Genomic DNA, 24,646 nt, shown 5'->3' on the forward strand with positions numbered 1-24,646 from the left:
CCACCTCTTTTGGCATCGACATCATAGATGGAGAAGAATACTAAATGGGTTTCATTTTTTAAATTAAAACTTTGAAGTTATATATATTTATGATTTTATTAATTGCACCTCATATTCACAAGTAAACTAAATAATTTCATTTTACATATTAACCCTGCCTCAAAACTACATCTTAAAGGAAAGAATATAATATTTTACGTATAAAACCCCCTTGGTATATGCATGCCTTAGTTTGCTAGGTGCCAAGGCGATAAGGCGCCTGGCCATGGCTTGGTTCTCGTTGGTGTCATGACAACTCTGGGACACCAATTACTGTATCATTTAGGACTTAGAGAATACATGAATGCTGGCGATGCGAGGAAGATAAGGCTTTAGATAGAGTATAATGGTTGAGCAGTATTCCTTCGGGTGACCCAAGTTATTGTGATAAGACTTAGATGAGTCTAGTCATTTTTGAATCTTTTATAACATTTTTGTTTTGGAATGTGGTATTCATCTTGATTGCAGAGTGGATGGTTGGTGTTTCGCTGGGGAGTATGATTTTTTTTGCCCCTTTGTTAAGGTCAACAACTAGGGTTTCATGCAAGGTTCTCAATGTTTGTAAGGATTTATATTTTGGGGGAAGTCGTAGAAAGTAAGAGGCAAGCTAAAAATACTGACTAATCCAAAAAGAGAAAGGTTAAAAGGCCGGTTGATGAATGGCTATTCTTGGATTTCATAGTTAAAAAAAAAAATAAAAAAAAACCACACACACACAAAGTAGTACTTAAAAAAGTGAAAAATATCCCAAAGCATGTACAACAAAGAAAATTTCTCCTACTGGAACACCAGAATTTCATTTATAAAATCCAATTCCAGTGCTTTCACAATCTTATTTCATACTTAAAACCTTTGTACTAGTAAATAGCCTTATTAAACATTTAATCAAGGGGTAATCAGTCCCAGTAGGATCCATCATTAACTCCAACACACAAACAAGTTCAGATTCAACAGTAAACTCAGATTTGGAAAAATAGGGTGGAATAGATGAGATTACGATTACTCACCAACTACAGCTCAGATGAAGCTGAATTTGGATCAAATGGAGATCCTATATGAGGGAACAAACCATAAAAATTTGAACAAATTCTGCCGGCTGGATTGAGAGATGAGAGATTTGCTGGTTGCAAGAAAAATGAAACTTTTGGTGATTCTTCAAGAGCTAGAGTTGTAAGTGTTCGATGATCCTCAAATTTGGATCAAGTGGTTCTCTTAAGGTCCTCCACAAACCCTCAAAATCCTGCAATGATAAGAGATCTGGTTTGTAAGTTATGCACTTGAACATTCTTCTTGGGAAAACCCTGAAGCTAGATTCGATAGCTTGGTTGTGTGTGTGTTCTGATCAGTAATTTTAGAGGGCTTCAATCTCACTTTGAACAGTAGACAAAGAAAAAAAAAAAAGGAAGAGGATAATAGAGAAGGGGAGGGTGAGGGAGTGACTATCTCAGCCTGAACCTCTCACCCGTAGCTACCCCAAATGTTGAACATCCTATCTCAGGAATATGGAGGAGCAATGGAGCAGCAATGACTGTAAACTTATTCCTTCAATAATAATCGACGTGTCACATCAACTACTTTTATATGGTAGAGGGTATAGCACTTCAAAAGAAACCCAAAATAGAAACTAACATGAAACTAGAAACTAAAACTTAAGTGACCTTTCCTAAAACCAAACTTGACAACCAAGTAAACATAAAAATAGGAAAAGTTACAAAGCTTGCTTGCCAAGAGAAAAACAAATAAATAAAAATAGAAAATTATATCTATTATCCTAACGACATGAACATATTTGCGTGAACAGTAACAGCAAGTTAGCTGGTTCGATTGGCCCATGTTGAGGCTGGCTTGCTGCTAGTTCGAGTGGCCAGAATTGGAACTGGCTGGCCTGGTTCGTTTGGGACCAACAGCCCCTTCCTTTAGCAGTTCGATCTACATCAGAACTTACAAAAAATGAACTACCCTAGCACATCTTCCCCCTCCCCGCCCCTCTTTTGGCTTTACATTCCCCAAATCAACTAGGATTTGGAAGATTTTCCAATGATTGAAAAAGCAATTGACCCTTGAAATGTTATGAAAATCGTGCCAAAATGCACATCTTTTGATCCTTGAGAAGGGTCGTACAAGAAAAGTGACTTCTACAACTCAAGCCAACTGTGTCATATCCCAACCCAAAGGTGACTAGATACAACTCAACTGAAAACACAAGCCAAGTAAGGCTTATCCAAACAAAAAATGACTTATATAACTAATACAACTCAAGCCAACTGAGTCTCATCCCAACCAAAAAGTGACTTAAAAATATGATTTATAACTTTTCTCCCAAATCCTAGACTACTTTCGTACTGGTAAATATAGCCTAAATTAACTTGCAACCAGAGCCTAATGGGGGAAAAGAAATGAAAGAACTCTCAATATTTTCAGAAGGGTGTGTGGCGAATTTGGAATTACCACCATGGTCCAAAGTGGCAAAAATGATCTAAGAAAATTTCGCAAAAAGTTGGGACCAAGGTTCTGAATTCCAACCATTGGATATGCTAGAATCATTTCAACATCATCTCGGGTTTGGAGCCAAATCCCTTTTGTTCAATACAATACACATCAAGTTAATCAGTTTCTAATGTGCACAGTTGCATAGGAAAATAAAATCAGCAAAGAGTTATCTATAACTTCACCACCTTGCAATCCCTTCTTCCACTTTTTGCACTGTCAATTAAAGAAATTTCGCATAGCAATTAAAACACTATTGGGTTTATATAGTACAACCTATACGACCCTAATGAAAACAGTAAGAAACGACAAATCCTCATCAAGTAGAACAAAGAAAACAAAGGTCTACAGCCACCCCCTATCTCCCCCCACCCCCCCCCCCCCCCCAAAAAAAAAAAAAAATAGCATTTCCCAGCAAAAATGTATCTCTGAATTACAGAGCTCTGGAATGACCTGTACTTCAAGCAGATGGAGGTGGTGGAGGTGGTGGCATGGACATTGGAGGTGGCGGGGGAGGTCTTCCAGCCATATGCTGAGGTGGTGCTGGTGGCCAAACCGGTGGTGGTGCACTCATACCCATTGGTGGTGGTGGAGGCCTTGAAAGTGCTGCCTGTGGAGGAGGTGGAATATTTGGTGGTCTGGCAAGTGGTCTGAACTGCTGAGGTGGAGGCGGCATGACAGATGGCATCATCACTTGACCCTGTTGCTGCATCTGACCAGGCCATTGCTGCCCTGCTAGTTGCATCGGAGGAGGAAAGCCCCCAACCTGTGGTGGGGGAGGGCGGATTGCTGGAACTTGCCCAGGAGGAATGGGACCATTTGCAAACGGACGAGGAGGAACAGGGACCCCTATGGTACCATTAGCCTGAGGACCATTCGATAGTGTAGGTGGTCCACTTGCAAAAAGGGTGTGGGGCCTGTTTTTCTGTGCACCGGGATTGCTTGCAGCCAAGACTCTCTCTGCATTACATTTGTTTAAAATAATAAGCATTTTCTGGAAATAGTATGTACTATGTAGTATCTATCCAAATTGATGAGGGAGGTTCGTAGAAGATTTACTCAAAAAGTAAAATGCTAAAAGTCAGCATTTGAGCAAAGTCCAGTAAGTTGGCAGAGCACATGGGGATGTGACATTAAATAGTGAAAAAAAGATAAAGATGGTTGATGTAAAACCCTAACCTGCTGGAGTACCATGACGCTCCCCTTTGGTATCTTTCTTGTATGCATAGGACACTGTAATTTGACGATTGCAGAGATATTGACCATTCATGGCCTACAGATACAATAAGAAGTAAATAATAGCGAGTCGTTCATGAGCATTTCAGAATATAACCGCAGATACAGAAGCAGGAATGTACCTCAATAGCTGCATCAGAGGACTCAAAAGAATCATAGCTAATAAAGCCAAAACCACGGGAATTCCCAGTCTCAGGATCTCTCATTATCTGAAACAGGAAAAAGTCTTGCATCAGAGATCATTTGAAAGTAAGCTGCCACCCCTATGTCAGTTTTGCCTGCCAGTCAATCTAGGTCACTTATTTTCCTTCCAAAACAAGCTACTAGTTTCCACAAGGGCCAGTCAATCTAATTAGTGCCTATACTTTTCATTAGCACCACTTGTGGAGCCTGACTATTTAAATGGAATCCCTAATATAAGAAGATCCAAAAATTAACCTACACTAAGGCTATGTTTGGTAGCCAAGAGAAGAAAAGAAAAGTAATGAAATTGTGAGAAAATAAAAAGAGTATGTTAGAAATGCACACATAGGAAATCATTGTGTAATCATTCATTTTTTGACTTACTATGTTTTCATATTTTTTTCATGTTTTCTTGTGTTTTTTGCAAGATTTTTTTTTTTTTTATGAGCAATAGGAAACTTCACAGTTCCCGAGAGGAATTTTGAATTTCAAAAGCTGAATCTTCTCTTGGGGTGAAAACATACCAAGTGCAAAGAGAAATTCTTAACCCAAGAAAAAAGTACAAAAAGTGTACTTTTTTTCTTTTCTTTTCTTCCCTTGGCTACCAAACACAGCCTAATAGAACAAGATGATAGTACTTTGGGACAATACTTTTTTCCGGATGATCAAGAATATATACATATAACTTTAGTGTTGCTTTCCATGTGTGGAGAAAATATGCACATGCTGGCCTGCTGGATAAATCTCGATGAAGATTTTTTATTGGCTCTTTAGGCACATTAATTTGACTACAGAAAAGTCAATGTATTGAGCTGCTACTTTGCCTCTAGGCATACTTCCAAGGTCGCACATATAACTTTAGTGTTGCTTTCCATGTGTGGAGAAAATATGCACATGCTGGCCTGCTGGATAAATTTATAGAACGTCTCCAAGCTCCAAAACAGAAGTTCATGAGTAACTATAACTAACGTCTTTGTTAACCCCAGGCTTCTGTTCAGGTGAACAAAGAGCCAGAAATGATGATAAATTACAAATTAGATACCAGATCACTTTGGACTTCCAGAACTAAGTAGAACATAAAAGCTCCCTTGGCTCAAGAAGTAAAAGGGTGATGAGGAAAATACACCTGGTTATTCTTAGTCATTTGCAGGTGATATAGATGAGAACCGTCTAAGTTCTCATTAGGAAAAAAAAAAGGGTAAGCAGAGTTGGACATGTGGCAAAACAGAAGGTTAAAAATCCACTAGGAAAAGGAATCTCTTGGAAAATGGTTTAAAAAAACAGAGCAGAAAATTCAGGAAAAAATGCCACTACAGAGGGGTATATGTTACAATCTGATTCTGAAATTTGACACACGGGCAATCCAGACCATGAAACGAAATATCACCCTTCATCTTGCACAATTAGGACCATATAGGACGACCTTCCTATTTGAGCCATGTAAGGAACCTATTGTCTAAATATTTTTTTCCAGAGGGGTAATACTCTGCTTACTGACAGAGAAAAGGTTCTCTGAGCTGCCATGGGAGGGTATGCTAGCATCCTCCCATGTACGAAAGCATTCTATCAGACCAATGCCACTTGCTCAGAGAAACCTCTTCCTTATAGCAATATCTAAATTCATGTGAAGAAGAGGGCCACTCAGAGAGTTCCTTCAGGTTTCTATTGCTAAAATTTTCACTTTTAAATGGTACAAGATGGTGTCCTCACCTAACACAGAGACTGCAAGAGTGCATAAAGGAATTAAGGTTATAACATGAAATTATGAAATTCATGCAAAAAAGCCACCGAACACCCAACTGCTAACTGCAACAAGGTGATATCATGCAGCAGTTCTCACCTTTTCTTTTAGTCAGCATTCTAATATACATTAAGGAAGAAAAAAGAGACTGATTAAGTAGAGCCAATTAAGAGGGATAATAACCTTTGGGTTTGTAACAATGAGTCCAAAAGCACTGAAAGTATCATAGAGAAGTTTTTCATCCACATCCTGCAAACAGTCAAATTCAAATGATGGGAAGAGTAATGATGGAATTGGTGTGATAAGTAAGGTCTTGATACAATCTGACAGCTTACAGGGTCAAGGTTTCCAACAAAAAGGTTAGCACCAACATCCAAGCTCTTCTTATCTTGAGAAGCCTGGAGACAAATAGAAACATCATATAATATATGAAACTTTATCATGCATAGAGAAAAGATACTCATAAAAGGATATCTCCAAATGCACCTTATATCACTTGATTATAAAATTAGATTCTTGACTAACATGAACAGAAAGAGGCAAAAGTGGAAAAATCAGTCACACCTTATTCACACGTATTGGCTTCCCATACAGTTTAATCATGTTCAGAACCTTTATTGCCTGGATTAATATAAAACAACATTAGTTCAAGGGAAGAAATAAAATTTGCCAAAAACAGCTAAAAGCCCCATATCAACAGCATTATCTTTGATTGAGAAAACAAAAATAAAAAAAGCATGCCAGAGAACTTGTGGATCAAATAGGATTGGACTGTCCTTAAATAAGGCAAATGCAATGTAGAGCTTATAATGTGTGCATCGCTTGGTCGATTTTATAACAAATTCATAATGCTGCTACTTTAGGAAAACGGACCAATTTGCAGGGTTTTGATCTAATTTAAGATGACATCATTTACTGAAACTTTTGAGCATAATTACCGAATAATGGAAATATGTTTGACTGATTGGATGTAAAACTTTTGAGCATAATTACCGAATAATGGAAATTTATAATGTGTGCATCGCTTGGTCGATTTCTATTTCAATTTCAGATTGATTTCACGAAATAATCAACAAATAGATTTTCAGTCAAGAAATTGAAATTGTTTTGGTTGCATCAACCTGAAATATTTCAAGAATAATAATTATTTATTTGGTAGTTAATTTCCGAGAATAGATTCTATAGATTTCTTTGGGAGAGGGTGGTGGAGGCAGGGACAGTAGTCGGACAGGGATGTGGTGGTTGTGGGGGCATGGTGGTGATGGTGGTGGTGATGGTGGCATGGTAGCCTTCAGGAGAAAAAGAAGGATCGTGTTTTATTTTTTCATGAAATTACTGTTTTGCTCATCAAATTAACCATGTGCTCATTAAAGAGCAAGAGTGAAATCAATTTCAATTTTAAAATAGAGACAGCTCCTCAGCTATTTCACAATTCAGATGTAAAATGTTGAACTAGAAATGTGCTAAAACCTTTTTATATATATTAACACTAGCTTGACCTGAAAATCCAATTGTGCTATTACCTTGAATAGTTTGTTAAGGCTCTTACTTTTCTTGATAGAAATGCTTTTTATAACCTAATTCAAAAGCAAAGATAATCAAGATGCAACTGCATGCAGTACTCACATAATCAGCATCTTCTTCACTACGGAACTCCACAAACCCATATCCTTGATGGAGATTTGTCACTCTATCTTTCGGAACATAAACATTGACTGTAACATGACGAAGAAATGATGTAAGATCATCATTGCAATCGATACAAATCAACTAAAAACAATTCAAGAAAGCCTCCCCTTAGTAACTAGCAATTTGTTACTGCTGTACAGCCCATTATTCTCATTCATTTATGAATATAATTACAGAAAATAAACTAGTCATGGTAAAATAAACTGTTGAAAGAGAATACTGAGAATCTGCGATTTGAAATGTGTAGTAGTGGAAGCAACAATAGGCAAATTCCATTTAGAATGTAAGGAATAAGACTCCATGGTAAACCTAAAACATTTCTCATTGGTATCACTAGGAACTCATTTAAAGCTATCCAAAGAACAGCCGTCATATGATTGGACATCTTCATTCATTTAAAAAAAAAAATCACATGGTTCAACATGATTTGAAAAGGTATGGCCAGATTATGAGAAGCCTACGGGTCCATGACAAGATATATATACTTTTGGGCTTGCACCAAGTTTAATCAGCTTATATCCATGAAAAGACATGCATAATTTAAGTCTGGTCCCAAGTATGACCTTCAGATAGATCTTCTTGGAGGGCAAGAATCCATGTATCCAACCCCATTTTTTTGTTTTGTTGATGTCGCTGTGTTTTTTTATTCTTGAGTCTGTTAAGAAACAGTATCTAATTACTTTAATACAGAAAAGGATATTCTCTATGGAGTTTCTAATTTCCAATTTAATTCTTTCCTTCAAAACAAAAATCTGATTCAATTGTATACAGGAAAAGTGTTTCAGTCTTCTCTACCTCTCTCTCTTATTGTCAAGGTTGTGTCTGTTTGTAACGAAGGTTAACAGATTTTGTAACCAGAAAATTTTATCCTTATGAGAACGATGTGTCAATAATTTAGAGGGACTAAAATTGTAAAACCTGTTCCTTCATCAACAATTTTGTTCATCAGAATGGTAAGCATAGTTGTCACGGCGTCAAATCGATACAAGGCGGTGGAGGGATGGCTAATCGATTTGGCGATGAATCACCCATTATGGCATTGCCATGGCAGTCAAATCGCCCATGTGTCATTTTTTTATTTTCCCTATTTTCTAAAGTTATTTAGTATGCTACTTTTTTATTTCCCCTATTCTCTGAAGTTATTTAGTATGCTACAAGCCTACAATATATATCCTATAACATATAAAACCAACATTAAGCAACATCAAATCATCAAAAATCAACATAGCCCTATCAAAATCACCCTGCATTTTACAAAAAATCGACCGCCTAGTGAATCAAGCGTGACCTGGCATCCATGGCGGTGCCATAGCCCTATCAGCCAATGGCGACCGCCATTTGTGAGTCACGTAAATCGTAGCACTGCCATGAACTTCCTTTTCCGCCAGGACGCCAAATCGCCGCCTTAGCGACGCCATGACAACTATGATGGTAAGGTACAACGGGAGGTGAGAGGTAGGGGGTTTGAGAGAACTTGCTGTTGCAAGTGGCAAGGGCTAGTTGGGATTTCTGCAAGTGTTCATAGGATGGGTGATAGGTGAAGATCCTATCAAGAATATAAATAGAGCATACTCAGAGAGCGATCTCCGAAGGGAGCAAAGATGAGCGCAGCTTTGTGGATAATCAAACCCTTATAATACTGTCAATGAATGTTGCTCAAAAACGAGAGATGCAAGAAGCGACCGACAATGGGGAAGAACACCTTGGCTCTGAACAGTTTCAGTAGGGTTATTAATTTAAATCAAATTAAGTTGTCTTACCTACCTAGCATTTCAAGCTCCCTTCTCAGGTGATTCTTGTCCAAGTAAGAAAAAAGAGCACCCCTGATCCAGGAGAATAGTAGAAAAGACAAAGTATGACTCACAAGGCGAAGAAGATGAGCAAGGGTAGAAGGAATCCAACGAGGAAACAGATATTGTAACTGATGGACTCTACGTAAGAGACATAAATCTTATACATCCCAACCAATACGAGGTTAACCCATACCAGTCAACGTTCTCATCCCTCTGGTGGGGCACCGAATAGGTGACCCACAGCACCACCGCTTTGTAAAAGCGACTGGCGTCCTCCAATTTGCTTGGATGTATTGGGAAGTTGTTGACCCATTATCATCACCACCGCTGCCACGTTCTGCATCCACATACTCGCATGGAGGCAGTGGGGAGGGGAGAGGTAGGGAGAGGAAGATGTACTGGGAAGTTAGTGATGGAGAGTTGTGAGGGAGACAGATATGGAGAGGGAGACAGGGAATAACAATAAGAACCCTTCCGTAAAAAGAGTTGTGAGGGAGACAGATATGGAGAGGGAGACAGGGAATTACAATAAGAACCCTTCCGTAAAAAAGTTAAGTAATGTGGGGGTGGACAAATAAGTCCAGTTACAACACATTGTTGTAACCGGGTTGGTTACAAACAGATATCCCTATTCTAAATAAAGTACAATGAAATATTTCTTCTATTTAATAAATAAAATAGAAAAGATAAGTTTTAGTGTATGACTTGGTTGTTGTAAGGGTTCACTAATAGAAAGGCTCCTCCAGACGGTGGTCTAGTGGCCTTTAGACCATGTTCAGAGCCCTTGCTTTCTCCATTACGCAAGCAATCAGTATCAGCTAAACATCAGATTCCAATGCCTTCACTTAAGAACCGAGAAATTCATTGAAGAACCTAACTGAATTCATACCCTATCTGTTTCCACCTTCATAGTTCAACACATAACTGGTATGGAACAAGCATATCAGCTACACTATCAGACCAGCATGATCCTTTAATGCCAAGAACCGACAAATTCATTGAAGAACCCTGCCTAGGCTTTTGGTCCAACGGTTGGAAGTAATTAGTAGTTTATTATTTTATATTTCACAGAGTAGGAACATAGGAGTTTAGACCTTGTTTCCTAGATTAGGCTAGTTCCCTATTTTAGTTGGTTTCCAATTTTATGTCTTTTATTTTCCCTATATATTGGCTGTAATTGATGGACAAGATTAGAGTGAATTGATAATGGATTGAGAATTGGTTGATTCTGTGCTCTATGAGCATGTGGGCTTCCCTTTCCCCCTGCTACTCTGATCTTCCCCTTCTTCTCTAAGGGCCCTCTATCAACTTGGTATCAGAGCCGATAGCCAAAGGATCCTCTCCTTCGTTCTCTATCCTTGATTACCTTCCCCATCTCTTTTCCTTCCTATCTTCTCCTCGTTCTTCCGTTTTAGTTTCTACCGAGACTAAGAGCAGCAATTTAAAAAAAACAAAACAAAACAAAAAGCAAAAAAACAAAAACCCGACTGTTGCAAAACAGAGAAGTTGCAAACCCCACCGCCATCCTCTTTCCTCTACGACCCCTTACATCAAACCCCCGCCCCCTCCTAGGGTTTTGTTGGGAAAAAAAAATCAAACGAAGAAGACAAAAGAGATCGAAGGAGAGAAACAGAGAACCAAAAGAAAAAAAAGAAGAGAAGAAAAGCGAGAGTGAGAGGCAGTGAACAGGACACATACCTGTGGACTGTGTCGACTTCCTCGCATCCACGCCTCCCTCCTCACAGCAGTTCTTGTCCTTCCTTTTGGAGCGGTTTGTGCCTTCCTCACAGTCCTTTTCTCTGGTTCGACGAGAAGAAAACATTGAAAAGGAGAACCCTCTCTCGATTCATGGTTTAGTCTCCAAGAGGAAACTTACACTCCCTTTCTGTCAGTATTAACCCCCCCTTCTTTTCATCGATTTTTTTTACCCCCTTTTGTTTTCCATATTTACCCCTACTTATCCCCTTATATTCTGATCTCCTTTTTTTAAATTTGCTTCCAAGTCTACCCTCCCTCACCCATACGAGAAACATTTCTAAATTTCTCACTGAACTCTAGTTATTTACAATTCTTCCATCCTTTAAAAAAAAAAAAAACAAAAAAAGAAGAAACCAATTATTTACTATATTGCCATTATCTTTTAAGTGCTCACTTGCTTATCGTCACTATGGTAGCAAATAGTTAAGTTCTCCAACAGCTCAATTCCTACAAAGGTGAGACTGATTCCAAAATTGACACTGAACATGTCGATACCCTCACTACAGTTGTCACTTCCGTTCATACAATGATGACAGTCATACAAGCATCTCGTCACCGATTGGTAGCCACAAATAGAGGAAAGAGTCCCATTCAATATGGGGATTCCTCCAACACCACCCCACAGGATCCGCCACCTCCACTGCTACCACCACCACCAACACCACAGCATACACCACCATATGGAACTGGTCGATATAATAATTATGGAGCAGAAAGAGCAGTAAAACTGGATGTCCTTCTATTATTGAGATAACAATCCAGAACTGTACTTTGATTGGATTCACAGTTTAGAGACATTTTTCAGATGGTAAGGATTAACCGAGGCCCGGACAGTTTTATTTGTAGAGGCTAAACTGAAAGTCATGGCCCGAGTCTGACATGTCAAGCAGCAGCAATAGAACTGAACCCGAGGCATTCGATAGTCACTACTTGGGCTGAAATGCACGAAGTAATGAACCGGAAATTCCTGCCTCCTGATTATAAGCAGCGCATAAACCTCAGATTTGCACAATTGAAGAGTATATTGCCAGATTCTATTATTTTGCCACTCGAGTGAAATGAAGTTTTGGTGGCACAGTTCCACAATAATTTGCAACCCTCAAATTAGTGATGCCCTTGCATCTAGTCGACTACCTACAATGGAATATGTACAAATAGCGTAACAGGCTGAGGGAAGTCTGAAACGACCATACGATCTGAGACCTTTTAAATATATTTTTCTAGAGGCCCTAATTCCATTCAGCAATAGCCTTCTACCCAGGAAAAGTCATTTAGCAAACCACAGGCTAATGCTTCATCTATGGTATCTTCATGACCTAGCCGACCATATCCTCCACCTCGACATCATTCAAACATGTCATCTTCATGGCCTAATCATCCATACTTTACACCTCGGTTGGGTTTTGATAAACCTTCTGGGATGTCAAAGTTTTCCCATCAATGCTTCGCATCCAGAGGGTACGAACATTTCAATGCTCAATGTCCCAACCGTTTGGTTACATTTCTTGCTAAGGATCCTCCTTTACTTCATATTCCAGAAGAACAACTTGGTTATGCAACAGTTGATTTAAGTGAAGAGCGTGTGTCAAGTTGTGAAGTCAATAGCACTCCCAATGAGAAGACCCATATCCTATCCATGTCCTTCATCATGTGTTGACCACTCAGAAAGTCACTAAAGTTGGCGCCACAGTAGACCTACCTTGGACTCTCCCAGTCTCAGCCTCTCTCAGGACAATGGAGAATTGCATAAAGCAAATTTTATTCATCATAAATTATGGGGAGACTCCTTATGGTCAATTACAATATACAGGCAAGGATGCTTGCCTCAAAAATAGAAAGTGAGAAAAATGGAACCATAAGAAAAAGGAAACAAAGAACTTTGGAAACTCCTATTACAAGCAACTATTGTCTGTCTTTGGACTCGAGACAAACAAATAAATTACAAAAAAGGAAACAAATTTCAAAGGATCTTCTAGAAGTTCCTCCAAATCGATTCCATTTGAGTAGCTTTCTATCTGAGGTAGGACAATCCCCAAGATTTGGATTTGAGGGACCCAAAAAATCCTAGCCAATGTGGGTTGGCCCAGCCTAAGCTGGTTGGCCCTATGTCCCATTGGATTGGTCCACTAGTTGAGGTGATGCAATGCAGAAGTAGATTACAAGTAAACTACCCCAGCAGTTTATAACCCCAAACAACAGTTTAACACCCAATAGCTCACTTGATAATAACCAGAAATAGGATTAGGAAACAAGGAAATAAGACCATCAAATAAACTCCCAAGGATACAATAGCAATGCAGGAGCAAAACCAGCCCAAAATCCAACCCGATAGGAGAGAGGACCTGTGGTAGGGCTGGAGAGAGAGAGTTACGGCCAGATCTATGCGGTTCCAATTGAACTGCAAACTTGGTCAATTGTAGGGCCCAGGGAGGGTACAAAAACCCCCAAATATGAAGAGCTTCTGGCGGCTGGTTATGGAGTTGCGCTTTCTTGATTTTCAAACCTAGGACAGAGAATCTGAGAGATTTCTTCAAGAGTTGTAGTAGGGCTACTTGGGCAGCAACAAGTAGAGGATTGAGTGATCCTTGGGTGGCTATGAACACCCTCTGAAAAGGCCAGGTAGATTAGGGATCAATTGGGGAAGGAAGAGGAGATTGAACTCTCTCCTAATTCCTCCATGGGTGTTGGTCAGTTCCATAGTTTTTAAGGCGCTGCTAAGGCGTCGCCTTACCAGGGCCTTGGCGCTGATGCGGTCTAGAGATGGTAAGGCAGTGCTCCGCCTTACGTGAAGTGGCGCCTGATGGGTTTTTTTTTTTTTTAAACACATTTTAAAATTACTTGATGAATATTCCAAATATAGATTTTTTATTGGTAGGTGTATGGTTTTGTTAACACTTGAGATGTATGAGATCAGCTTTACTCCACCAAAACAAACAAAACAAAAACACGATTCACAAACGGGGTTTGGATTTTGTCAAGGGTTTTAAGAAAATGGCTTTGAGAAGGAATCAAGGAACAAGGAAGAACCATTGATTCAGGTGACCATTTTGTTCCGGCAACGGTGAGCTTGCTCCGGCAGTGGTGAGCTTCATTCTTCTTTGACAAGAGTAGAAATATAGTGGATGACCTTAGGGCTTAGGCACTCATTTTTGCATCAGAAGTAAGTGTAATAAATACTTATATTTTTTATGTCTTCTTTTCTTTATATTTACTAATTTTGTTTTATAATTATGTATTTATATTATATGTTAGTATGTTATGATGATTGATGATTGATGAAGGTGAACTTAGTTTATTCACTTTATTGATTTATTTTCTTGATTAATATCTTACATGGGTATGAATATGAACCTTTAATATTTATTTAACATATGAGTAATAGGATTCAACTAGGATTTGAGCCAAATAGATTGGTTTTATAAAATAATTACACAGGAACGCTTTAGTCGATAAGGCGACGCTTTATGCCCGCCTTATCGCTAAGGCGCTCTGAAAGACCCTCAAACGCCTCTGTCGCCTTACCGCCTTAAAAACTATGGTTCGATTATAAATTTTTAACCCCAAAGGTGGGAGTGGTCCCCTCTCAAGAGAGAAGGTGAGTCACTGCTATCACTTGGGGCTGTAGTATGTTCCAAGCATTGTAAATTTATTATAAGAGCTAAAAATAAGAATAAAAAAAGAGCAACCCAGTGCACAAGGCTCCTGCTATTGCAGGGTCTGGGAGTGGCAAATGTACACTGCCTTACCCCCTGCTTCATAGGAGAGGCTATTTCCAAGTTTCGAACCTGTGACCAGCATGTTGCAATAATGCAACTTAACTATTGCACCAGAAGATCGCACGAAAAAGGAAAAAAAAAAAGAAAAAAAGAGGGAATATATTTGAAGTATACAAACCACAAATTTTCCAATAAATTTTCTTAAGACTTGATTCATGTGTCTCATAAGTCATAAAATACTTATTGCATTGAATAATCCAAATGGCACAACAAGCCATTCATAATCCTTCTCGGGTCTTAAAAGCGGTTTTCCACTCATCACTCCGTTGGCTGCGAGTTTGATGGTATCTAAGATCAATCTTAGAGAACATGAACCATGAAGAGTATCTAGAATGCCATCAAGTCTAGGTATAAGGAACAGATATTTAATTGTAATCTTGCTAATAACATGGCTATTCACACATTCTCCAAGTTCCATATTTCTTGGGCATAAGAAGAGTCGAGTCTGCTCAAGGACTCATGCTTTCTTGATTATACACTTTCTTGAGAAGCTTTTGAATTTTTTTTGAAGCCTGCCTGGCATGCTCCGTTGGGCTTATCTTAAAATGTGGCAAATTAGGTAAAGTGGCTTTTGGCACCGAATCAATTTAGTATTGGATGAGCATGCATTGCAGTTACAATTGTGTTACCACCCTCATGGTTTCCCAAGTAAATATGACATGCATCCATAGGCAAAACATCACACCAAATTTCATTACAATACTTACCAATTGAAACTTTTACCAAGCACCTCTCTTTAACGGGAACTTCACCTCCCTTTTTAAACCAAGAATGACTATAGGGTTTGGGGTACTTATCACATTTCAAATTCAATGTATCTACTATTTCTCTAGAAATCATATTCTCACAGCTACCGGAATCAATTAAAACCAAGCATTTCTTACCATAGGTCATACAATTGAAGATGACATCATCCAGGGATTTTGGACATATTAGAGGAGACGTCGACGTACACAGCATCATATCACTTAATTGTGTCAAAATTGTTATGTAGTAGTGTTGTAAGGGAGTTATTGCCGTAGAAGTTATTAGGGATTTACTGGAAGTTATTTACCTTTTATTTATTTATTTTTTTCATTTTGGGTTTTAAAATGTTGTATTTTGAAATGGAAGGAAGATGATGTTGGAACTTGGAGATTTCTCCCATTTTCTACAGTATGAGTGATCCCTGCAAACCTTGGAGTGAATCCAAGTTGGTGTAAAGCTAAACCCCCTTTCTCTTCCCTAACTCTTCATTCTTATGCTACCACCCTCTTCCTTTTCCCTATTCCTTTGTACCAGTCCCAATTGACTTGGTATTTGATCACAACATTCCAACTCGTGGGACAACAAAGGAAGGTACTGCCTATCATGTATCCTATGTTAAATTTCCATGAATCGTAGAATAAATGTTATGCACTTGTGTTTTGGAAATTTTCATCATCGATGGTTGTTGTTAAATATGATTTTCTGCATGTATGTTGTGAGTTTGTGTTAGTAGACCTTCCCAAACCCAAAATTCAATTAGGACTAGTTTGTTTGATGGAGAAAAGAGGACAAGGGAAAAAGGTGTCGGAGAATGAGGAACTTTTCCTCAAAATACTAAAAACCTTGGTTGTTTGTTTTCTGGGGTGGGAAACTTATCAAACAAGGTAATTTAACACAATACTTCTTGTTTGCTGATGTGATAGTTACTTTTACTCACCCCCATTCACTTCCAAAGTCCTACTAATTTTGGTAGGACTTCGTGAAAAATTTGTTTTGTGTCTATCTCTCTCCACCTATTTCCTCTCTTTCCCATAGAATTCTATCCCATTTCCTTTTCCTCTCTTTCCCATAGAGGTGGACCCACTAAAAATTACATATTCCATTATTTCCTTTCCTTTCTTTTCCTTGTCAACCCAATCCACAACATGTGGGACCCACTTCACAAGTTTCCCACCCCTTTTTATCCGTCAAACAAACTTAATTCTTAGACTTATATTAGATTTCCCAAACCTGTCTGGCATCAATACCATTGATGATGTAGCAAGAGGGCATCAAATTGGTTTCAATTTGGGTTCAATTCTGGCCCATATTCTGAGCCATTAAACCAGCACATATCTGGCTCAAGAATTGGACCACATCCAGCCCATCTGTTCTGTTCAAAGAAGAGATCGATACAGCAGATTATTTAGGGAAATATTAGCTAACGACCTTGCCTAGTTGGAAGAAATATCTCAAGAATATTTTCCAGAATTGATGGATATCGATCAGAAATGTTTGGAGGAATGAAGGCCACTGACTTTGCTGATTTTTATGAGGATACATTTCAGATTCTTTCCAGGTTCAAGTGGGCCTATGCCAGCTGGATGATGGAAGATTAATTGGACATTAATTATGAGACTAAATAGCTTTATTTGGAATCATGGCCAGATGTTGGAGATTTTTTAGGAAATCAGTTTCCTAATTGTGTGGAGCTTATTGGAAGCATGGTTGTGTAGTTCTCCCCCCTCGGACCTTGCACATGCGGGAGCCTCGTGCGCCGGGTACGCCCTTTATTTTAAGGGGCCAGATGATTGATCCCGTGGAGGATAGCAGAAGTTTCTCAAGCTCTCATCATTACTGCCATGCGTGGGGAGATTATGAGACTATTTTACTTCTCGTTTATGTATATTTTTTTCTTTCTTTCTTCTTGAGAGTATTACAGTCCTCTATATATGTAAGGGCCTTAGTGCCTAGAAAGGACGATGGAGTTAAGAAAAGAGAGCTTTGGCTTGGAAGCTGTTAAGGGCAATGGCGGTGAGAGGCCATGGGTGAGAGACCCGAGTCTGAGAGAGATTACCTTAACCCCTTCCCCAATCTTCTATCTTCTTCTCTATTGTCCTGTAAACCTAGAATTTTTTTTTGGATGAATAAATTAATTCATTACCAAGAGAGAAGAATATACAAGGGGGGGTGGAAAGGGCGGCGGGGGGAAGGCTAAGCCAAAACAAAGCCAACAGAAAAATTACAAACAAACAAGATTGTCAGCCATATCAGCCGAGACACAAAGGGGGAAATAACCAAGCAAGGGCAGCAGCAACCGGAGGCCAGGAAGAGCAACCGAGGGAACCAAACAAGGGGGAGGGGGCTAGGGAAGGGGCATGGTGTCTATCTGAAGGTTCCAAGAGGCTAGGATATGTCTGTTCCTAGGGGAGTTAGGGACAGGCTTAGGGTGAAGGGATTGGATTTTGGAGGTAACATCAAAGTAGATGGCTTTCCAAATCTTGTCCAAGGAGCGAGAATTGGAGGACTATCTACGAATGTTGCGCTCCGTCTAGATGTGGCTAATGTATAAACCTGCAATTATTAATACAAGAGATACATTCGAAGGAGTTTTGTTATGTTCTATTGCTGATTTATATGTTATGATTAGGGATGCAAGTGGATAGACAAAATCCGAATTCGAGTCCGCATCTGTATCCGTTTAGGGGTATCCGTATCTGGCCAAAGGTTATTTGGATCCAAATCCGAAATATCTGAAAAATAATTATCCGATTCAATTAGATAAGCTATTAATGATTTTGAGGGTTCTTGAAGTTTAGAAGTTCTAGAGAATAAGGAAAATAGCTAAGACAACTTAGAAAGATGGATTAAGAGCAAATTTTATTCATTAGGGGGAGAAAGGTTTGGATTACATAAGCCAGAGAGTAAATGGATAATTGAAATCTGAATTCGATCTTCATCCGTATCTTTTTAGGGGTATCCGAATCTGGTCAGGGAATATTCGAATTTGGTATGAATTAGTAAGATCGTCTCAATTATTTAATGTTTGAGAAAAATCAAGTGGTAGAAATTTCTCATCTAATCTCTCTTTCATATACTTCTCCTTTCTCAACTTTGTTGAAATCATTGCCCCCAAATTAAGGCATGACCCTTAAGTTTTGGTGGCCACAAAGTCAACCTTTCTCTCCTCCGATAAGTCTTTTCCACTTAAAGAAGTGTCTAGAAGCAATCCAATCAGCATAGATTTTGGAATCAAATTCACCATTAAAGTTGCTCACGTTGACCCGAATGCTTTTGTCGGATTTTTCCAAAGATCATGCCAACCACTCAATCACCCAAAAGAGTTTGTGGATGCACTTGTTGAGATTGAACCGAAGTAGAACTTGAAGAATCATCACAATTGTCATTATGAGGGTCTTTGGGGATGCGGAAAGTTGGGTCTGTAGCCATTGTTGAAGCCAGCGGGTTACTTGTTAAAGCCATCATAGGAAGTCGTCATGACTCTTCTTGCATCGTTCTTATATTCAAGTCGACTCTACTTAAGGCGCTGAATGAGTCTGAAATCTCTTCTTCCGCGAGTGAAGTGAGGGTGAGGTTGCCTGAAGTGAGGGTGAGGTTGCCTATGGCACTGAACGCCTTAAGTCAATAACCTTTTGTTTGTTGGAGGTTGTCATTTGGCTTGCTGCAATTGATTCACTTCATCTTGTTATGCAACAACTTGTAATGCAGCTGTACAATGGTTTCCCCCTCCTCTTTGCATTGTGAAAATGTACAAGCTCCAAGATCAGAGCCCGCTCTAATGCCAAGTTGACAGGCCAAGCTCAAAATGCAAAAAGAATTGAAATAGATGTAGATTGGAAGTATTTCAAAAATAAACAAACAATAAAAATACAAGATCAAAAGATAACTTGGGGACTTGCTCAACCCAACTAAGAGGATTCACTCAACTCTCAAAAAGGGCTCAATAGCTCTTCAATTACAATATGATTGATTCAAAGCTACTCTTCAAAATAATAATACTCATATTTAAAGGGAACGGATAAAGAGACATTCCCGGGGGTGGAGAGAAGAGAGAGTCATTGGCTCTTGGGAATTTGAGTAAGAAAAAAAGGAGGATGGGATGGGTGGGGGAAAAAGAACCGGGGGGGTGTTATTAGTGGATGATGTCATCATTCACGTTGATGTTTATGCAGTGGTTTTATGTAAAACATCTTGCAATGGTATTATTCAAGGATCACATTTGCATGCCGAGTAGTTGGGGATAAGGCTTTGTTGAGTTGATTATTGAGGACTTCCCGTTGCTCTTTCTGATCACCAAAAACAGTTAAAGTTGAATCTGTGTTCAAATATTTCATACAATTGTGGTAAATTTAATCTTTGTTTAAAATTTGTTTTGCCTACTAAAGTTTCAAATGATTAAACTGGGATGGGTAGTATCAATATAAAATTGATGGTATTGTCAATGGTTAATTATGTGAATGATCTTTTTCCCCTTCTGATGAATGATGCTAATGCATTTATATGCTCTCTTTGTTTGCCTTGTTAGTGATATAAAAATAGATTTTGTTTGTTCTGTACTGGACTGTGTGCAGTTGTCTAAGCGTTGTTTACTTCTTGTAGGATACAATATTTTGCAAGTCTATTCTTAATGAGTATGCAGTTAAGATGAGCCTTGAGAAGCCCTTGTACAAGACCACTCAATCATCAGGACTGCTTCCATTGTTTTTCTCTACCTTGTGTTTCAATGGTAAACTTTATACGGGTGGTGCCGGAAGAAATAAGAAAGAAGCTGAACAGCTGGCTGCTCGCACTGTTATTCAGTCGATTCTGGGTACCTTTTCTATTGGTCAGATGCATATAGTACCTTTCGTTGAAAGCACATTTCTCTCGTACCCACATTCACACATCTACAAAAGTGTATTAATTTATTCTTGTATCTATACCCTATCAACAAGGTGCTAATTTTTTTGATCTTTTTCAGTTGAATCTAGCTCAGGAAGGTGCCTTACTGAGATCATCAAATCTAAAGGAAAACTTTATGCTGCAATGCATAAGATCAAGGATTCTGGTGCATCTACAAGTGAACGAAGAGTAGTTGTAGTCCCCCCAGTGATTAATAAGTTGCCAATGCCTGCATATTCTGGAACATGTCAAGGACAACTGGTTATTGCCCCAGTTATACAATCATCTGTCCATGAACTAAAAAAACCAAAAGTGGAACCTTCTAGTGAAGCAACTACTAGTTTTACTGGAGCATTTCAGCCTGCTCCTCATGTCCATCAGCCACATCCAAATCAAGTACAAAATGATGTTCCATTGGCGCAGCCTTCTTCTGCTAATTTTGGAGGCACTTCCCAGGGCATCATTGTTCAAAATGAAGTTCCATTGGCTCTGCCTTCTGCTGTTAATGTTAGAGACAGTTCCCAGGGCATCGTTTTTGTTCAACATGAAGTTCCATTGGCTCTGCCTTCTGCTGTTAATGTTAGAGACAGTTCCCAGGGCATCGTTGTTGTTCAAAATGAAGTTCCATTGACGGATCCTTCTGCTGTTGGAAGTAGTTCCCAGGGCACAGTTGTCACTTCACCTGGTGTGAAACGTCCTCGCAAAAAGAACAAGAGAGGGGGAAAGAAAAGATTCCGAAATGAAGGGTATGTTTTCAATTTCTTGCTTTTCTTTCTGTATCATATTGTACTCTTCTTCCCACCGAAAGAAAGGAGAAAAAAGGGACGTTGTGCTCTTCTTTGCCATGTTCTGTAGTCATGGTCTTCACACACACACACAGATCTTGTTCTGGCATTTTCCCCCATGACAGAGGCTTGTGGTAGTAATTGAGCAAACATGTCCATAGTATTTAAGTATCCTCAAAACTGCTTGCTAAAAAAAAAAATAAATAAATAAAAAATAATCCTCAAAACCGCTTACCCCAAACACGCACACACATTGGAGGTTTTCCATACATCTAGGATGAATTGTTATGACTTTCATTTGGCCATTGATGGGATAAATAATACTCTCTCCTTACTCATGCACAAACACAACATATAGATTGGCCGGTTCTTAGATGGCTTGATATGCATTAAAACAATATAAAATGCATTTTCTATCGCAAAACCCTCGAGCTCTTTGAAATATGGAAGGCCTGCTATGGTTCTATAGAAATTGAGGAAGAAGGCTAAGAGACATTGGTTAAATGCATCAATGCTCGTTGTGCATAAACAATCTGACATTTGGCATAACTTGTAAATGTTTTAAAGTTATCAAGGATCATCAAGTAGCTCATGTTAAGATTTATACTGGTACCTGTCTACATTGGCTACTTGATTCCTAGGCCTTCCTTTCTACCTGTGGTTGCACACTCGAGGGACTAAGTTGGGCGGTATGATGGGTAGATTGGGTGGTTGTATACCATTTGGCCAATAATGTTACTTTGTATTTGTGGTTTTGTAATCTGAAATGATCATATTTGCAGAGCATGTAGTAATCCTATAGGCTAAAGGTTCTGTATAGCCATACCTTTTTTACCCATCCATATCCAGAAACCCGTATTTCTAGCTCTTAGTTGATGGTGGACGGATTACCGAAAAAAGGGAAGGTGATCAAGGTGTTAGTATTTCAAATGCTTTATTGGAAAGGAGCCATGATAACTCTTATTATAAAGGTCTGGGAAGTCCTAGGCACTTAGTTTGTCATGAAAGAGGTCCTATCTACTTCTATACTTGCATAAGAAAGAACAATAAGTAAGCTCTCTTATTATACAGGTCTGGAAGTCGTAATCACTTAGTTTGCCATGAAAGAGTTCCTATCTACTTTTACACTAGCATAAGAAAGAACAATAAGTAAGCTTATGTGGGGCAGAAGGAAAAAGCAACTATAATCTCATTCTGGTTAAGTTTATCTTGTGGATGTATCTTGTATTCTGTTTTCTCTGTAGTGCTCTGCTAAAAGGTTTTATTCAAGTTGAATTCCAAATCATAAGAGTAACTATATATTCTGAAAAATGCAGGTCCCAGTTTTCTATGCCAGCTGTAAATCAGACTACCTCATGTTCTGTTGCCCATTGAGCAGGGTTGGCAGATGCTCACTCATTTTAAGTTCCTTCTGTAAGAAAGTGTTTGTAAGCTTAATGGCTTCTGAATCGGTCCGTAGTTAAATTGTGGGAAAGTCTGACGGGACCTGACAGATTTCGCATTGCTTGTTGATGCAATAGAACTACACCTGATGGTTGTGTTAAGGGAACTTCATATTTGTGTTGTGATGGATGAAATAGAAATTAGTTTTTCTTTTCTGATGGAACATATAGTTTATTACCTCAAAATGAAATGAAAATTAGTTTATGAACTTCCCTTAATTGTTATTAGAAGATATTATTGTTTCATTGTCTAGTTTATTTAATTTTTAATCTTCTGCTGTTCGCTACTGTTCAGCCTTACCAGTGTGGTGGACATGACAGGCAGGAACTTCGTTGGGGGCATTTTTCACCCTACCTGGTTGGTTCTTGGGAGACCTTTTTCTGTGTGTGTATGGTTGTGTGACAAACTGATTTTCCATTGCTTGTTGATGCAATGGAAATACACCTGATGGTTCTGTGTTCAAGTAACTTTATATTGTGTGTTCTCAGTGGTGGAGGAAATAGGAATTGGTTTTTCTTTTGCTGTTTCACAACAGTTAAAGCTATATAGTATGGATATGGCGAGGCAGGCAATTTCTTGGGAGCATATTCTTCCCTATTTGGTTGGTTAACCCCCACCCCTTAACCACTCCCCTGGGAGTGAGGCAGAAGAGCATCTCATGTCCTCTTGGGCCCCCCTGCTACCCACTGGCCCACTGGCCCACTGGCTTGGTAAGTGGAACCACCAACTGCATTGCAGTTGTCTTCCGGGAGACTATATTAACTAACTTGTGACTTTTTGGCCTAAGTGTGGCACCTCTGATTTTGGATGTATTTAATAAATATGTGGAAAATGTGGCATGTAAACTCGAACCTGCCTCTGAACTTGTTTCTCATTTTGCCTCTATAGCCGAAACAACCATGGCACACTCACAATTAGGGGTGTAAGTTCAGTCCTGACGATCTGAACCCACCCTGAGCCCGAACCTTGTCTAACCCGACTATGAGGGCCAACTCAACTTAACCCGACCCAACCTTGTGTGGGGTTGAGCTGGACGTGGATTGAGGCATAGGAAACCCAGTTCGATCTTAACAAGCCCTGAGTCTAATCTTGATTATTATTGTGCTTAATTAGTAATGTTTTTTCACCCTAGTATATGCTATATAAATATATAATGTATTTTTAAACCCTAGCTCCCTAATCCCTTTGCTCTTCCAAATGCAAAAATCGTAGAAACTGACAAGAGAACTTCATTAGTAGAAGAGATCTTTTCTCTTTGGACTCTTAGCACATGCTAGCACTTTGAAGAATTTAGGGGGTGGAGGGTCGATTACGGTCAATGTTTTTCAGAGTTTGAAGGTAGCGGAGTGGTTGGAAGAATTGGAATTGAATCGTATTTATTGGAATGTGATTCCACTAAGAAGACCAGGGTTGGGTTAGGGTTGATTGAGTTTTGGGGACCTAGGGTTGGGTTAGGGTTTTAAGAAACTTGACCCAACCCGACCCGTTCCACTCATATATTTGTAAACTCTGAAAACGGGTGTAATTTTTCTTATCTTTAATCTAATCTATTTTTCATTTGATCAAAAAAAAAAAAAAAAAACTAACTCTTGACTTTGGCGCTGCTAGATATTGAATGGACATTCGTAACTTTTAAGAAACTTGACCCAACCCGACCCCGTTCCACTCATATATTTGTAAACTCTGAAAACGGGTGTAATTTTTCTTATCTTTAATAAAAAAATCACTTTTTTGGTAATTAAAAGGGTAAGAGAATGCTACCCTGCTCTGGTATACATGTTAGTGTGCAGGCTAACAGGCAGCTTCTTTCTTCCTTAGAAGAAACCCTTTTGACCATGTTGACTGGTACATATTGATGCTGTATTGGTATTAGTCACCATAGATGCCGATATTGATACCTAAATCCCTGCTTTGGCATCTTATGCCCTGCTTGATAGCATTTCTGTTTCAGGATTTTTTTTTTTAATAGAACAAAAAAGAATATAAATGAGTTTGTTATTGAAGGTTGATTTTTTCCTTTCCCAAAGTAGAATATGGTATTGAAGCTGAAATGAAAGTGGTTCCGTTTGTATTCCCGATGAGAAATCA

The 24,646-nt window shown here is 38.9% G+C and overlaps 2 protein-coding genes across 2 annotated transcripts; one reads left to right on the forward strand and one right to left on the reverse strand.

Moving 5' to 3' along the window:
* Window positions 1-2,548: 2,548 nt before the first annotated feature.
* Window positions 2,549-9,517, reverse strand: LOC122094787 (splicing factor 3B subunit 4-like). The gene is made up of 8 exons (XM_042665388.1): window positions 9,410-9,517; window positions 7,313-7,456; window positions 6,251-6,307; window positions 6,022-6,084; window positions 5,870-5,935; window positions 3,885-3,971; window positions 3,706-3,799; window positions 2,549-3,486 (listed from the first exon to the last, which is right to left on the reverse strand). Exons 1-8 carry the CDS (start codon window positions 9,515-9,517, stop codon window positions 2,987-2,989), a joined length of 1,119 nt encoding a protein of 372 aa, XP_042521322.1. The 3' UTR covers window positions 2,549-2,986.
* Window positions 9,518-20,017: 10,500 nt separating this feature from the next.
* Window positions 20,018-22,776, forward strand: LOC122057224. Its single transcript, XM_042619249.1, has 3 exons — window positions 20,018-20,259; window positions 20,410-21,076; window positions 22,432-22,776. Exons 1-3 carry the CDS (start codon window positions 20,094-20,096, stop codon window positions 22,487-22,489), a joined length of 891 nt encoding a protein of 296 aa, XP_042475183.1. The 5' UTR covers window positions 20,018-20,093; the 3' UTR covers window positions 22,490-22,776.
* Window positions 22,777-24,646: the final 1,870 nt, after the last annotated feature.

Source organism: Macadamia integrifolia, chromosome 12 (assembly GCF_013358625.1).
Source record: "Macadamia integrifolia cultivar HAES 741 chromosome 12, SCU_Mint_v3, whole genome shotgun sequence".
Classification (NCBI taxonomy): domain Eukaryota; kingdom Viridiplantae; phylum Streptophyta; class Magnoliopsida; order Proteales; family Proteaceae; genus Macadamia; species Macadamia integrifolia.